This window comes from Notolepis coatsorum, assembly GCF_963971535.1.
Source record: "Notolepis coatsorum genome assembly, chromosome: 5".
NCBI lineage: Eukaryota > Metazoa > Chordata > Actinopteri > Aulopiformes > Paralepididae > Notolepis > Notolepis coatsorum.
This window is the reverse complement of record NC_140169.1, coordinates 141,536,102-141,552,308: the sequence shown is the minus strand read 5'-3', so window position 1 is coordinate 141,552,308 and position 16,207 is coordinate 141,536,102. Positions and strand designations below refer to the sequence as shown.

Sequence of the window (16,207 nt, the reverse complement as noted above, 5' to 3'; positions counted from 1 at the left end):
GCAGGACATTTAAACAGCTCTGATTATCTCTTATTTTCTTGGAAAGATTTGCTATAGAAGCGTTGCTCCGGTTCCATGATTGCCAACATGAACACGTCGATTTGAAAGGCTCATGTTGTAGTCGTGTCGTCGTCGCCCCCATAGATATAGAACATAGATATCTATGGTCGCCCCCCCCCCCCCCCCCCCCCCAAAGAAAAGAAAAATAACAATACAAATAAATGATTTTTTTTTAAAGGGCGTGAGGGAGCTAAATATTAGAGGCATGTCGTTTAAAGAAACTCAAGACATAAACACTAATGTAGGCTGTACAAAACTACATTACAAAACTGTAAATGTCTTTATTTTCAAGTTTCAAGTATTTTCAAGTTATGGGGGACCCTGATGTAAACAAGACGAAAGTCTTTCTCTGGTCTCCCCTTAACAATTGTATGTATTGAGCTGTACTGTGTACTGTACCCATTCTGATTCTGCAATCTGTTAATAAAGTTTTCAATCAATCAATCAATCAGCCTGTTCCTATTGCAACAGAGAGCGTTGATATGTGCACCACCTCAGGTTGACTTGATCATGTGCATCGCCACAGGTTGTCAGTCACCACAGTCTCCACACAGGTCGTAGTGTGATTTTGAAAGTAATTGCATGTTATTTAGGGAGATGCGAGTCGATCCTGCAGGAAGAAGCCTATCACACCTCAGACACACTGTTCACACTGTGCGACGCTCTGGCTGCAGAGATACCTTCTCCAAATAAAAGCTTCAGGCGGGTGGTCGTTTGGTTTGGTTAAGTTATTATTATTATTTTTTTTTTTACCGACATGAATGTAGTAGCTTGGCTTTAGAGCAGTAGACTATAGTGATCATCATCCCCTGCCGCCGGACATGGGCTGCGCAATATCAGGTTTAGGTTTGGTGCCAAAACAAGTGAGAAACGTGAAGGATGAGGCGCCTGTCATCGTGAATGATGTGCATCTGAGTGAGGGGCACAGAGAGATCATCAAGGAGACGTGGAAATCCATCCAAGAAGACATCGCGAAAGTTGGAATTATCATTTTTATGAAGTGAGTATTGGCGCGCGTTTATTTGATAGTTAATCAATGGTGCGTAATTGCACGGTCGCCTATATGACATTCATCCACCATATTAAAATAAATACTATATAAACATGTTAATACAAATAATGCAAGTCTGTAAAACCTACGAATATGTGTTTACATGTGTATTGCTGCTTGTAAGAGTTGGAAAAAAATAGGTGGGTTGAGAACTTGAGATCTGGGGCAATGCACTTACCATCAACCTCAAAAGTGCACAGACCAATTGGCAATTACTGTATCATCATGCATCAATTCAATGTTACCATCAGCCATTGTACTTGCCATTCTTTGTAACAATAGCACACACAATTCACTATACGCTCATATATAGCATATAGGCTTCATGTGTTCTTGCATATTGATTAGGAAAAATAGGCTACACTCAGCATTGGATGAGGTTGGAAGGACATTGATTCCAAACAAGCATTCACAACATTTGACCAGGAATTGATAAGATCTCATAAGGCTCTATATATTATTAAATGTGCTGTAAGTGGTATTTTTTTTGTTAAAATAAGTGATCTACTGTATATGTTAAAATGATAGCTTTACAGCCATCGTCTGACAGCCATCACTGATATATAGAGTGTTTGGTCAGTAACATGGGTCTCCCAGTCCCTTCGCTCTGCAATAAACACAAAATATATTTTCTGGTATCCTTATCCCGTTCCCACCTTATCCAACCAGGAGAGAGAACTCCACACTTCAAAAATGGTCTGACCAAAATAAGAAATACAACTATAGTTATCAGCAAATAGTGCTTGAAACAAGTAAAGCAGTAAGCAAATTTGACTTGGTAAGGTTTCTTGAAATAAGTCATATCAAGGGTTATGTGTCCTGATTGGAGTGTGAAGGGATACCAGAACATTTATTTTGTGTTTACTGCAGAGCGGAGACCCATGTTACTGACCAAACACGCTATATCAGTGATGGCTGTCAGAATGTAGAGCTATTTAACCCTTATTTTAACTAAACAAATACCACTTACAGCACCTTTCAGCATATTGTATTTAGGTTACAATTCAATAGGCTCAAGTCTGAAATATGATATGACCAGATATAGAATTTACACAAATTATTAATATTATTAAAATATGGAACTATTTACTAGCCAGCCTATAAGACTCAACCAACCCTGCATGTGGTGACGTTCACTCTGTCTGCTTGGCTGGCAATGGTAGATCTCTCCAGCCTTGGAAAAGAACTAGAGACTCATATCACTGGACCGACTATCTTGTATTTTGTACTAGAGACTCACTGGACTCATATCATTGCACTAACTTTTTTATATTATATTGTATTTGTATTTATATTTTATATTGTATCTATAGTGTATATAGATATTGGACTGTATAGGACTGTGAAGCTCTGTATCACCCCCCCCCCCCCCCATGCTGCTTTGACACCCGAATTTACCCAAGGGGATTAATAAAGGATCATCTTATCTTATCTTAAATGGGCGAAGTAGATCTCATGCTCAAAAAGGTTGCCCACCCCTGGGTTAGGCTATAGTTTTGCTATATATATATATATTTCTTTAAAGAATAATGTGCCAAGATTTTGTCAGCTGCATGTTGTTGTTGTTGTTGTTGTTGTTGTTGTTGTTGTTGTTGTTGTTGTTGTTGTTGTTGTTGTTGTTGTTGTTTATAATTCCAAATGTCTATGTACTAAAACATGACAGACCATAACACTTACTTTAAAACATCTCAGGCATTGCAATTTGATGTTGTCATCGCACTGCATTTCCTATCTTTGAAAGCTGATAACTCTAAACTCACAAAGTGACATAATTTTTTTTAATTATATTTGAAAAGTTTAGGAAAATATCAAATTTTACAGAATTATTATCTACAAGTTAATTATGGCGGGGCTTCCCCGTTACCTCATGTCAAAAGTGAAATAATTTCCTTTTCAGGCAAATAAAAAAAAATTGTATCAGGTATAGGACATTTTCTTTTATCAGGTATAGGACTTGATGTTACGTCCCTGTTGCACGTCCCTGTTGGATTGTGGGTCATGACTCGTAGGCATGAAGCACCATTAGGAGGAGAGAGAGCGGCAGCCACAATACCTGTGTGCTATTTTCAGGCTATTCATCATATGACTTGTTTGGACTTCTGTGTCTCGGTCGGATCAGTTTGGCTCTTCCTAACGAATGAGGGTTCTGTGGGACCTGGTTGGGGCCGCTCCAGTAGAGCAGTGTCCCCTGAGAGGTTACATCAGCATGGCTCCAGATTTGATTTGATTTGATTTGATTTGATGTTTTTTTTTTATTTCCGTGTCTTACATACAGGTGTATGCCCAGCCCATATGGGCTTACAACAAGACACATAAACAATAAGTATATAATAATATACTTGACAAATTACTTGACAAATTATGACATATAGACCAAGAAAAAGGGTCAGAGGAACCCACGATTATGTAATGCAAGTTTAGACAATGTCCCTCTAATTAATCAGACAGGGCCCATGTTGTCATTTCCATATGCTATATGCAAATACTTAAGGTGACACCGGTTATTATGCTAAATATTTATTCCTGTGTGACCAACATAATACACCCTTTGAGTAACAGTAATAGTCTTATAGCTACAGTATAGTATAGTGGTAATAGTCTTATAGCTACAATATAGTGGTAATAGTCTTATAGCTATTATAGTGGTAATAGTCTTATAGCTACAGTATAGTGGTAATAGTCTTATAGCTACAGTATAGCGGAAATAGTCTTATAGCTACAGTATAGCGGAAATAGTCTTACAATATAGTGGTAATAGTCTTATAGCTACATTATAGCAGTAATAGTCTTATAGGCTAGCTACAGTACAGCAGTAATAGTCTTATGGCTACAGTACAGCAGTAATAGTCTTATGGCTACAGTACAGCAGTGATAGTCTTATAGCTACAGTATAGCGGGAATAGTCTTATAGCTACAGTACAGCAGTAATAGTCTTATAGCTACAGTATAGCGGTAATAGTCTTACAGCTACAGTATAGCAGTAATAGTCTTATAGTATAGCAGTAATAGTCTTATAGCTACAGTATAGCGGGAATAGTCTTATAGCTACAGTATAGCGGGAATAGTCTTATAGCTACAGTACAGCAGTAATAGTCTTATAGCTACAGTACAGCAGTAATAGTCTTATAGCTACAGTATAGCGGGAATAGTCTTATAGCTACAGTATAGCAGTAATAGTCTTATAGCTACAGTACAGCAGTAATAGTCTTATAGCTACAGTATAGCAGTAATAGTCTTATAGCTACAGTATAGCAGTAATAGTCTTATAGCTACAGTACAGCAGTAATAGTCTTATAGCTACAGTATAGCGGGAATAGTCTTATAGCTACAGTATAGCAGTAATAGTCTTATAGCTACAGTATAGCAGTAATAGTCTTATAGCTACAGTATAGTGATAATAGTCTTATAGCTACAGTATAACGGTAATAGTCTTATAGCTACAGTATAGTGGTAATAGTCTTATAGCTACAGTATAGCGGTATTAGTCTTATGGCTACAGTATAGCAGTAATAGTCTTATAGCTACAGTATAGTGGTAATAGTCTTATAGCTACAGTATAACGGTAATAGTCTTATAGATAGTGTAGCGGTAATAGTATTGTCAACGACAAGGTGGGCAAATGCACATAGCATGGCTCAATGATCAATCTCTTGATGTTTTCTATTTGATTGATTGATTGATTACATTTATTAGACACAATTAAAATACAACGTACCCCATAGGGATATCACATTAAAAACCATCAGGAGAGCACATTTACAGTCATTTCCCTTGTGGTCCCAAGATCAGACAGGCAGGAAATTGTTACAAATACAACAAATGTGGTCAGCAGCATAAATTAAACATTACTTACAGTTATAAACAAACTAGCATTACACATGATTACTGCATGGACTACAACGTATAACATATGACGTATATCATGCCAGTTAGGGTACCTTATGTATACTGCACCTGTGTATACTGTATACTCTACTTACTCATAGTATATATCCAGATTCTAAGTGTTTATTGGCCATATTTATTGTAACTTATAATATAACTGATAGGACATACAGACCCTCATCTGCACCTTTGATTACACTGTTTACTTGCTCATATTCTTATATTCAGAGTTAATTATATGCTTATTTTTATCTTTACAATAATGGTATTGCCTATATTTATGTTTTTCTACTATTACCTGTACCTCCCTCCACCTCCCCCATGCTGCTATGATGCCTACATTTCCCCAAGGGCATCAATAAAATAATATTTGATCTTATCTTATATAGTGACCGCCCGGTCGAGCTACCGCCTGGTTTCTTTGTCCGACAGCTATTTCTTTAGATGTCTCTAGAAATAGTCCAGGGCAGCAGGAGCTTTAGATTTCCCTCAGGCAGCTTGTTCCACTCTTCTCTCCTGCACCTTTCATTTGAGAAAGCTCTCATCATGCTTAACGCCAAATGCTTAAAGGAACACGCCAACTAAAGCATAAAGCTATCTGGCTGCACGTTAGCCTAGCTTAGCACAATGAATGGAACCGGACAGTGCCGGTTAGCCATCGGGAGAGGTGTTAGTTGGACAATGCCTAGGCTAACCGGCACTGTCCGCTTCCCATTCATTGTGCTAAGCTAGGCTAACGGCTTTCTGAACACACAGAGAGGAAACTGGTATCTATCTTCTTGTCTCTCTCTGGAGAAGACGGTAAGCTAATTTCCCAAAATGTTGGCGTGGTCCTTTAACGTCCAAGTCATGAGTCAGCATGCAAAAGTACCTCACTGCTACAGAGTGATCACGGCTGAAGATGGTGTCTTACCTCAACCATGTTTCACCCCCGGAGACCCGAGACCTTTTCTTGTGGTTGTGGGGGAGTTGGGGACCAGGGTTCTTGAGGGGGGGGGGGCTTAGCTACCAGTTAACTCCACAGTGGTCTACACCTCCAGAGAGCTAGGAAGCTGAGGATTCATTTGAGATGCAGTTTAACCAGTTTTTTTTCACAGCTGTATATGTAGCGCTATGCTTTGCTCTCTTCGTATCACAGCTGTATATGTAGCGCTATGCTTTGCTCTCTTCGTATCACAGCTGTATATGTAGCGCTATGCTTTGCTCTCTTCGTATCACAGCTGTATATGTAGCGCTATGCTTTGCTCTCTTCGTATCACAGCTGTATATGTAGCGCTATGCTTTGCTCTCTTCGTATCACAGCTGTATATGTAGCGCTATGCTTTGCTCTCTTCGTATCACAGCTGTATATGTAGCGCTATGCTTTGCTCTCTTCGTATCACAGCTGTATATGTAGCGCTATGCTTTGCTCTCTTCGTATCACAGCTGTATATACCGCTATGCTTTGTCTTGGTGAAGTACCTTGCATATAGAGAGCTGTTATTGTGAGAGTAAAGTGACCCCACATATCAGTCATTATACCAGATGACTTATCAGATTAACTGGCGAAGGAGCTATTTTCCCACAATGCACTCCTGTTAAATAATTCCCAGTGTAGTAATGAGAGGCACTGGTTGTCAACCAGTTGTCATGAATAATGATTATAGCGACATCACCGCAAACACTGAGTGACGTATGGAAGAAAGTAGGTCAACACCTCTGTGGACAAGAAGAAGGGTCGTGCACAGCAACATGAGAATGAACAGGCGGACTAGAGACTAGAGAGAGGACGGTGACGAAACGTGGAAGAAGATGGAGGAAACACAATGGCATTCTTGAGTGGCCATGTTCAGTGTGTTCAGTTCAGTGGGTAAAGACACACATATGGAGGGGTGCGGCTGGGTAGTGGAGAGGTCCAAGCACTCGCCAGTAGAGACCCACAGAGACCACAGGGTTCAGGAACACAATTAGCGGTGTTAGCGGGTGGGAAGCCGTGGGGGTATGAGTCAGGGAGGGTCCTACTGGTCGGTCGACGAGATGGCCGACGGTAGAGTAGGGTCTACACACCCTCCCCAGACCGATGGTAGGGTAGTCTACACCCTCCCCAGACCGACGGTAGAGCAGCATGTGGTCATCTACACCCTCCCCAGACCGACATTAGGGTCGTCTAGACTCTAGACCCTCCCCAGACTGACAGTAGGGAGAAAGCATGAAAAGGCAAAAAGATTAAAAAGACACAAATAGGATGTAGTAATGGAGATTAGAACTGATTCTTACACTTCCTTAAAGAGGATTCATTGTCACCGAAGAATTCACACATGATAGATTCCTGTCTCCCGGGACCGTCCAGTCAATATTTGTGAATTTGCACCGCTCTCCTGAAGCTAGAAAGAGAACCCTCCAATAATCGGTGTCACCCAGATGCAAAATCTGGAGCTGCTCCGTAGACAATGAATAGGACACTGACTTTGTTGGGCCGTTAAACACTTACACAAGGCTTCAATTCTGTCTCAGACCCGTTAGCAATACTAGAATTTAAACCTTCTTTGGGCGTGGGAACATTTTATGATGTGCCATTGAGTATGGTGCAACTTCAGACATCTACTTGCAATATTAGCACAGATGCATCTTTCTCTGAGGAATACCGTACCATGACATACCTCTTCATATACTTCATTGTCACCGTAAACTTAAAGGAACCAACATTATGGGAAATTTGCTTACCGTCTTCTCCAGAGTCAGACAAGAAGATAGATACCAATTTCCTCTGTGTGTTCAGTAGTAAGCTAGCCTAGCTTAGCACAAATGAATGGAAGTGGATACGGACCACTAGCCTAGCCGTTGGCCAAAAACACCTCTCTCAGGCTAGTGGTTCGTATCCGCTCCCATTAATTTGTGCTAAGCTAGGCTAGCTTGCATCCGGATAGCTTTCTACTGAACGACACAGAGAGGAAATGGTATCTATCTTGTCTGACTCTGGAGAAGATGTTAAACGCATTTCCCATAATGTTGGCGTGTTCCTTTAAGATCAATCAACGTCCCACTAGTGTGCCGCCGAAGACCAATCACCCCCCCCCCCCCCCCCCCCACCATGAGTTGATCAATGAAGCCTCGACACCTTCTGCAGCCCCGCCACTGGGAGGACAAAGGATAACCAATAGAACCACCACAGAAGAAGAGATAATCAAACCACAAAGTTGAATCAACACTTTAATATTGTTTTATTGATCCCCATCATAGCAGCATGGGGGAGGGGGGAGGGGAGGTACAGGTATGGGCAGGGTAATAGTAGAAAGACATAAATATAGGCAACACAATTGGATCTGGATATAAAAAAGTTGAGAAAATAAATAAATAAATAAACAATATAATTAAATTAGATTACATTAAAATGTATTGTCCTTATACAGCACAAGTACAGTACAATGAAAATAAGTTATATTGTTATGTATGTAAGTTATGTAATTATATGGAGGGGTTATATGCAGGTATATTCAGACACATATGGATATATATATACAGTAAATAAATAATATAAATAGAAATGTGCTGTATATACAGCACTGCTGTACATGCTATCATACAGGGTATATGGGTAGACTAATATTATGAGGTGGGTAGTTAAGATTATTATGATTACTATGATTACAGTGTAGGGCAGTTGTAAAGCAGTCATAATTTGGGGCAACATTAACAGATAATTAAGTTAGAATAAAACTAAATGGAATATATAAACTCAATTCAAATAAAAGTACAATAGAATAAAATATAGGACAGAGCTGTACAATTGTGCAGTATGTAGTAAGTAGAGTATACACTACTACTACTACTACTAGAGTATATTTAATTTAATTTCAAACCTTTATTTAAACTCGAAAGGCAACTGAGGTTTCCCTCATTTACAGTCCCATCGAGTGTACATACAGAAATAAGCAAAGGAAAGAAATACATATAAAATGAATGAATGAATGACGTTTATTTTTTGGTCTTGTTTACAGACAAATCAAACACACCCGTGTGGACTTACAAAAGGAAAAGAAAAAAGAAAGAAAAATCACAAATGTACATATTCAAGGCAAGATCACACACAAAATCCAAAATCAACGACCGAAAAAAAGACATGCTTATTTTTGCCTATCCTTTACAAATTCTTAAAAACTAAATATATTTTAATATAAGAAATAAAAACTTAAAATATGCTGCGAGATATATTTTTTTTTAAATCACACAGCATATAAAATCACAACAATTAGACAAGTAAGGATAACAATGCCGCCAGGCCTCACAATGTGTCACAGCGGGGGCGCTCTGTAATGAGGGATGAGCAAAGCAGGTGCGCCGTGGTCTCTCTGTCAGCCTATTCTGTCGGTAGGTTGACGTAACATGCTGTGTGGTGCCAGATCAGGCAGTGCTCATCCAAGCACCCAATAACCCTGAACAAGCAGCCACATCGCATGTATTTGCACAGGAGGCTTCCACTGGTAATGTTGAAAATGGTGATTCTAGACTCTTAAATATAATGCTTGGCAAAGTCAGCGGAGCTCTTTGAAGTGAGCTGTAACTACGTTCCATACAAGAGTCTAAATATATATTTTTCATTTCATTTCAAACCTTTATTTAAACTCGTAGGGCACCTGAGGTTTCCCTCATTTACAGTCACGTCGAGTGTACATACAGAGTTAAGCAAAAAAGGCATATCAAATCACACAGCATATAAAATCATAACAATAAGACAAGTAAGGATTAACAATCAATTAACACATGTAAAACTTGATTGACAAAGGTTGGAGATCAAGGTTTTAAACTCTGCAACAGAGGGCAGAATCTCAAGCTTTAAGGAATTCCATTTCCACCATTTCATCCAACCACAATGGCTGTATAACTTGATGTATGCTGCAGTGATGATTGATTTGATGATGAGCTAATGAGCCTGATGATATCACTGCTCTCTGTACAGCCCTTTCCTCTGTGTAACCTTTTTTTTCTCACACCCTTGAAGAAAGCTTGTGATCGGTCAATAATGATGAGCTGTGCTGACTCCGTTTAATTAAGAAATTAGCTTTCCCCTGCAATTGTATAACCTACAATAATAATAATAAAAAAAATATATATATATTATTATAGATGATGTATTTCATAAAATATATATTTTAACTATATTATACATAAAATAAATATATATAGGCATACTGTATATTTATTTGTCCTCTTAATATTATGTTATATAAAAATATATATATTTTATGAAACACATCATCTATAATTATCCATATTTATGTTTATATATTGTAGGAGTGCTAGTACAGTGTTGACAAGCATGCATTTTGATGTATTCTTCACATCTTGAGTCTAGCTCGCGCAGAGTTTAAAAAGGGAGTAGGCATAGAGGGGCAGCAGTCATGGGGACCTGGATGAGGTACATTATCTGACATGACCTTTGTCTGATGACTGTCCTGTTGCCATGACTGTCAGTTAAAGGTCAAAGGTAATCAACTGCCCCTTTGGCCCCATGACCCCCTTCACCTGTGGTATTTTAATAAGTGGTCTACATGTTAAAATAATAGCTCTACATTCCAACAGACATCACAGATACAGCGTGTTTGGTCAGTAACATGGGTCTCCCAGTCCCTCCGCTCTGCAGTAAATAGAAAATAAATGTCCTGGTATCCCGTTCCCACTTTATCCAATCAGGGATTGGAGACTGCAAAATTGGTATGACAAAAATAAGAAATACACTAGTTTTAAGCAAATGTGACTTTGAAACAAGTCAAATAATTTGCCAGCAAATTGGCAAGGCAAGATATTTTTTTAAATAAGTAAAAATATCAAGGGAGAGATAGATTTTGAGAAGTGAATGTCCTGATAAAGTATGGGAACGGGATACCAGAACATTTATTTTGTGTTTACTGCAGACTGGAGGGACTGGGAGACCCATGTTACTGACCAAACACTCTATATCAGTGATGGCTGTTAGAATAGAGCTACTTAACACATTATTGTAACACAAAAATACCACTTACAGGGCGGCTACATGGCGTAGTGGGCAAGGCGCTCGCCACAAATGCGGAGACGCTGGGATCGCCTGTTCGATCCCAGCGCTCCACATTGCTTTCAGTTTAGCTGGTCGTCCACAGTAATACACATTGGCCGTATTACGGGGAGGGAAACTGAAGGGTGGGGATCGGGCGTTGTGGACAGCGACTCCTACAGGTCGGTTGGTGCGCCTGCACAGTAGAATCAGGAAGTGTCGGGGGCAGCGTGAGCCTCCCACGCGTTACTCCTCGCCACTGAGAGATCGAGCTGCGCAGGTGAAAAGATGCGACTGCTGTTACCTCAAGTACCGGAGGGGACTTGTGCTATGTATGACTTAGTCCACATTGCAGCCGGCTTGTGGGAGGCAAGAAACAGCGTTCGTGACAGGGGAGGGTTGAATTGGATGATACGAAATTGGGATGGGTGAAAAATAGAAAAATGGGAGAAAAAGTGGATAAAAAAAAAAAAATACCACTTACAATAAACAATAAACTTTAACAATGAAGTGTGACAACAGGTATTATGCAGTGAACTGGTGTAAAATCATAAAAATCACAATGTATTGAATCAGAAATTGTGATGCATCAAGACTCGTTTGATAATTTAATCGTAGCCTTAACCCTTTCACTACCACACTACCAAAGGGTTAACCCTTTCACTGCCGTCTGTGGTGTGGTAAGTGAAAGGGTTAACCTTCTGTAGTGTGGCAGTGAAAGGGTTAACCATTGGAATTCAAACCGTGTGGCCCCTATAACCGAGGGGCCAGTTGACTCCCCCTGGGAGCCCTGATTCCCCTGCTGCACACCTGCGCTTCATTGTGACTGGTCAAGATAATCATACATCACCTTTTTGAGATGCAATGTCTTCAAAGGAGCTCACGCCGCGTTCAATTGCAACGTCAGAAATTCCTAGTTGGAAGGTTGTAGTTAAAACCAAGGGATAACCAGGGAGGCCTGAAACAGACTGAATCAAATACCTCTATATCTGGATGTTGAGAATTGCACCCACTAGAAAAAGTGTATTCTAAAGATTACAAATATGTTAAAAGCAATGTAGTTTACAGTGTATGCTGCCATGTTGACATGACAGTGGCTCAGGAGGTACAGCGTCGTCTGGTAATCCGAAGGTTCCCGGTTCGATTCCTGCTCCTCCTGGGCATCGTAATTGCTCCTGATGAGCAGGTTGGCAGTTGGCACCTTGCAATGTGTGAGTGAATGGGTGAATGTGAGGAACAAAATTGTAAAGCGCTTTTGATAAAAGCGCTATATAAATGCACCATTTACATCAGATAACTTCATCTTGGAAAAGTCACAATTGAGAAAACCGTGGCATTTCTATCAAAAACGTGGTTTGGTGATGCTTGATATTCAATGAAACGTAGCTGGCTTGATATTAGGAATAGAGAAATAATGATATAGTTCTCCACAGTGATTTCTAACATCTCATGATTTCTAACAGTCAGGCTCAAACTGTGGTTACGTTTACTTTATTTGATCAAGGGGGACAGCGTACATTAATAAAACATTTTACATAATGTAAATGCACCCAATTTTAGCCAAAAGGCTAATTTCCATTGGCAGTCCCCCTGCCAGAAGGTACAGGCTAAAATCCTGTGTGAAAAAGGGTTAGCAATAAAAACAGAATAAAATCAAGATAAATAACATTAGAATAAACACACAACAAAAGCACATAGAACATACAATAGGGATACAGGGCACAATACAGTCATGGACACAAGGACAGAGCACATCATGACATATTAGAAGACCCAGACATAGACAAACGCACCATATCCACACACACCACACACACACACACACACACACACACACACACACACACACACACACACACACACACACACACACACACACACACACACACACACACACACACACACACACACACACACACACACACACACACACACACACACACACACACACACACACACACACACACACACACACACACACACACACACACACACACACACACACACACACACACACACACACACACACACACACACACACACACACAGGCACCTCAGTGTTGACAATTCTTGTTTTCAATGAGCCATTCCTTAACCCTGCACTTGAATGAGTGATATGATGTGGACACTCTAATTGTTTGAGGTATTGAGTTCCATTGGTGGGATGCTCTATATCAGGGGTAGGCAACCCTAGGCACGCAGGGGCATTTTCATTGGCACAGGGGGCAGCATTAAAAAAAAAAAAAAAAAATATATATATATATATATACTTTTTTTATTTTATTTTTTATTTTGCTTTGAAATATTATAGTGAAATATTTTGCACTGTTGTCGCATTTATCTTGTTGAAATCCTCCCACAGGTTCTTTTTTGTAAGTCGAGTATATCAAGGAGGCTTTTCTCTGTAGCTCAGATGTTTTGTTTGAAGGCTTGCCAAACAAAGAGACAATCAAATCAAGGATAAAATATATCCCTATGTCAGCTTGAAGTGTCGAGCGACGCATCAACGAAATGTCAGAAAATGGCCTCAGGGAGCTCGTCAAGGATGTTTCATTTCTGTACAAGATTTTCAAGATTCAAGACGTTTATTTGTCACATACAGTACATACCAGGGCATACAGTGAAATGTGGGTGGCCATGCCCACTTTGATTGTGCAATAATACAATAGTAAATCAAATAAGTAGAAGATAATAAAATAGACATGATAAAATAGACATGTTAAAGTCCTGAGATAAATGCAATACACTGTTAGCTACGAAACTGGGTCCTATGTACACTACTATACAATATACAGTTTTTACTCTATATCCTTATGCTATACTAGCTATTTCTAAACTATACTATACAAGAACCACAACAGTTATTTCCTTAAAGTGACATTTATTTTCTCATTCCATTAAAGTGTCCTTTCCATTGTGTTTAACGTGTTAAGTGTTAAGTGTTAAGTTTGTGTGTGAGTGGGTGGGTGCAAGTGCAGACAGGGTGGGTGCAAGTGCAGACAGGGTGGGTAAGTGACGTACGGCAGCACTATGTTTAGGTATGTAGTTATTAATCCCCCACCCAGAGATCTTATGAGTGTTGTCCTGGCAACAGGTTGTTTGAGACTCATCCTGAGTGCAAAGACGCCTTCTTCTTATTCCGAGATGTGGAGGACCTGGAGACGCTGCACGCCAGCAAGGAACTGAGGGCCCACGGCCTACGGTCAGTGGTCAACACACAAGCGCACACAGGCGACTTCTTCTTCTTCTTCTTCTTCTTCTTCTTCTTCTTCTTCTTCTTCTTCTTCTTCTTCTTCTTCTTCTTCTTCTTCTTCTTCTTCTTCTTCTTCTTCTTCTTCTTCTTCTTCTTCTTCTTCTTCTTCTTCTTCTTCTTCTTCTTCTTCTTCTTCTTCTTCTTCTTCTTCTTCTTCTTCTTCTTCTTCTTCTTCTTCTTCTTCTTCTTCTTCTTCTTCTTCTTCTTCTTCTTCTTCTTCTATTCATCTACTTCCCTCCACAGTTATGCTGTATGTCAAGTCAAGTCAAGTCAAGTCAAGAGTTTTATTTGTCACGTCATACAAGCATACAGTGAAATGCGGGGGGTCCTGCCTGCAGCGATTGTGCAATAATACAAGTAATAAGAATAGGAATGAGAATAAGACATTCGTGCAATAATACAAGTAATAAGAATAAGACATAACAGGTATAATGTACATAAAGTTTACAAAAAGCATGGTAAGACATGCTAAGGTCCTGCGATAGTGCAATACAGTGTTAGCTACGTTCCAGTACCTCAACCTCCTCCCGGTAGGCCTTCTCGTCGTTGTCCGAGATCAGCCCCACCACCACCGTGTCGTCTGCAAACTTCACTATGGAGTTGGAGCTGAACTTGGCCACACAATCGTGTGTGTAGAATGAGTACAGCAGGGGGCTCAGGGTGATGGTGTTGGAGGTCTGACCCCCCACCCTGCATGGACTGTGAATGCGTTTGGGCAGGATTCTCACTTGCCTTGTACACTGACAACCAAGTAATGACAACGTGTCTCTCAAGAGACGTCTGCTCACTCCGCCTCCAGCTTGATAACGGCAACTAACAAGACTAACAACACCTGACTCCCTTCTACATATATGCTGCCATCCAGTGTTTTCTGCCACAGAGTCCTTAGTTACCATGGCAAACACTTACTGTAGAGATTGTTATTGATTTTAAACACCTTTAAAACTCACATTTCACCTCGAAATGCAGTAGATTATAATTGTACTCAACATGAAAAACATGTAATTGTTAAGTAGTTTCCATATTTAGCTATGAATTTCTCTATTCAAAACTCCCACAGTGTTTTGTCTCCTCATCAGTGTCTTCTTCTTCTTCTTCTTCTTCTTCTTCTTCTTCTTCTTCTTCTTCTTCTTCTTCTTCTTCTTCTTCTTCTTCTTCTTCTTCTTCTTCTTCTTCTTCTTCTTCTTCTTCCTTCTTCTATTCATCTACTTCCCTCCACAGTTATGCTGTATGTCAAGTCAAGTCAAGTCAAGTCAAGAGTTTTATTTGTCACGGCATACAAGCATACAGTGAAATGCGGGGGGTCATGCCTGCAGCGATTGTGCAATAATACAAGTAATAAGAATAGGGATGAGAATAAGACATTCGTGCAATAATACAAGTAATAAGAATAAGACATAACAGGTATTGTAACTGAGGGGTACAATTCCCTGACTGTATTAATCAAGTACTGATATCATTAATCACTACCGTCTATGTACTCCTGACCAATACTGTACATAAGTATTATTAGATTAGAACACTCCAACAATAACACGGTTTTCCACACAAATACTCGGTTAGAATATTTATTACATCAAAGGGAATATTGTTACATAATATACTTTGCTTAGATTGCGCTTATAAGGCAAATAGAATGTGCAGGCAAATCAAATGGTGAATATTAAGTAATTGGATCTAGGTACCCTGGGAAAGGGTGTACTACCGGTTGTAAGCCAGCAGAGGGAGGCAAAGCTCTAGGCAAGTCAATGGTTCACGGGGGCGATGTCACCCCTGGAGCAGCGGGGAGAAGCAGCCTGATCCCAGGATGCGCTGCCGTGTAGGTGAGAGCCGTGGAGCCTCTGGTACAACAGAAGCGGGCTTGAGTGATGGTCTCCACGGGCACGTGGATCCCACAGCAGTGGGGTAGGCGGTTCTCTGCTTCCAGCAGCGTGGCGAAGAATAATAATCC

At 40.0% G+C, this 16,207-nt stretch overlaps 1 protein-coding gene across 1 annotated transcript in view; it reads left to right on the top strand.

Annotated features, from left to right (window-relative positions):
- Window positions 1-881: 881 nt before the first annotated feature.
- Window positions 882-16,207, top strand: part of LOC311228395 (neuroglobin-like) — a gene marked incomplete at both ends in the record, with an annotated part of 64,823 nt that continues 49,497 nt past the window's right edge. The window contains 2 exons of the mRNA XM_084314302.1: window positions 882-1,060; window positions 14,098-14,205. Of these exons, the coding sequence (XP_084170428.1) occupies window positions 882-1,060; window positions 14,098-14,205 (287 nt within the window). The remainder of the gene's footprint in view (window positions 1,061-14,097; window positions 14,206-16,207) is intronic.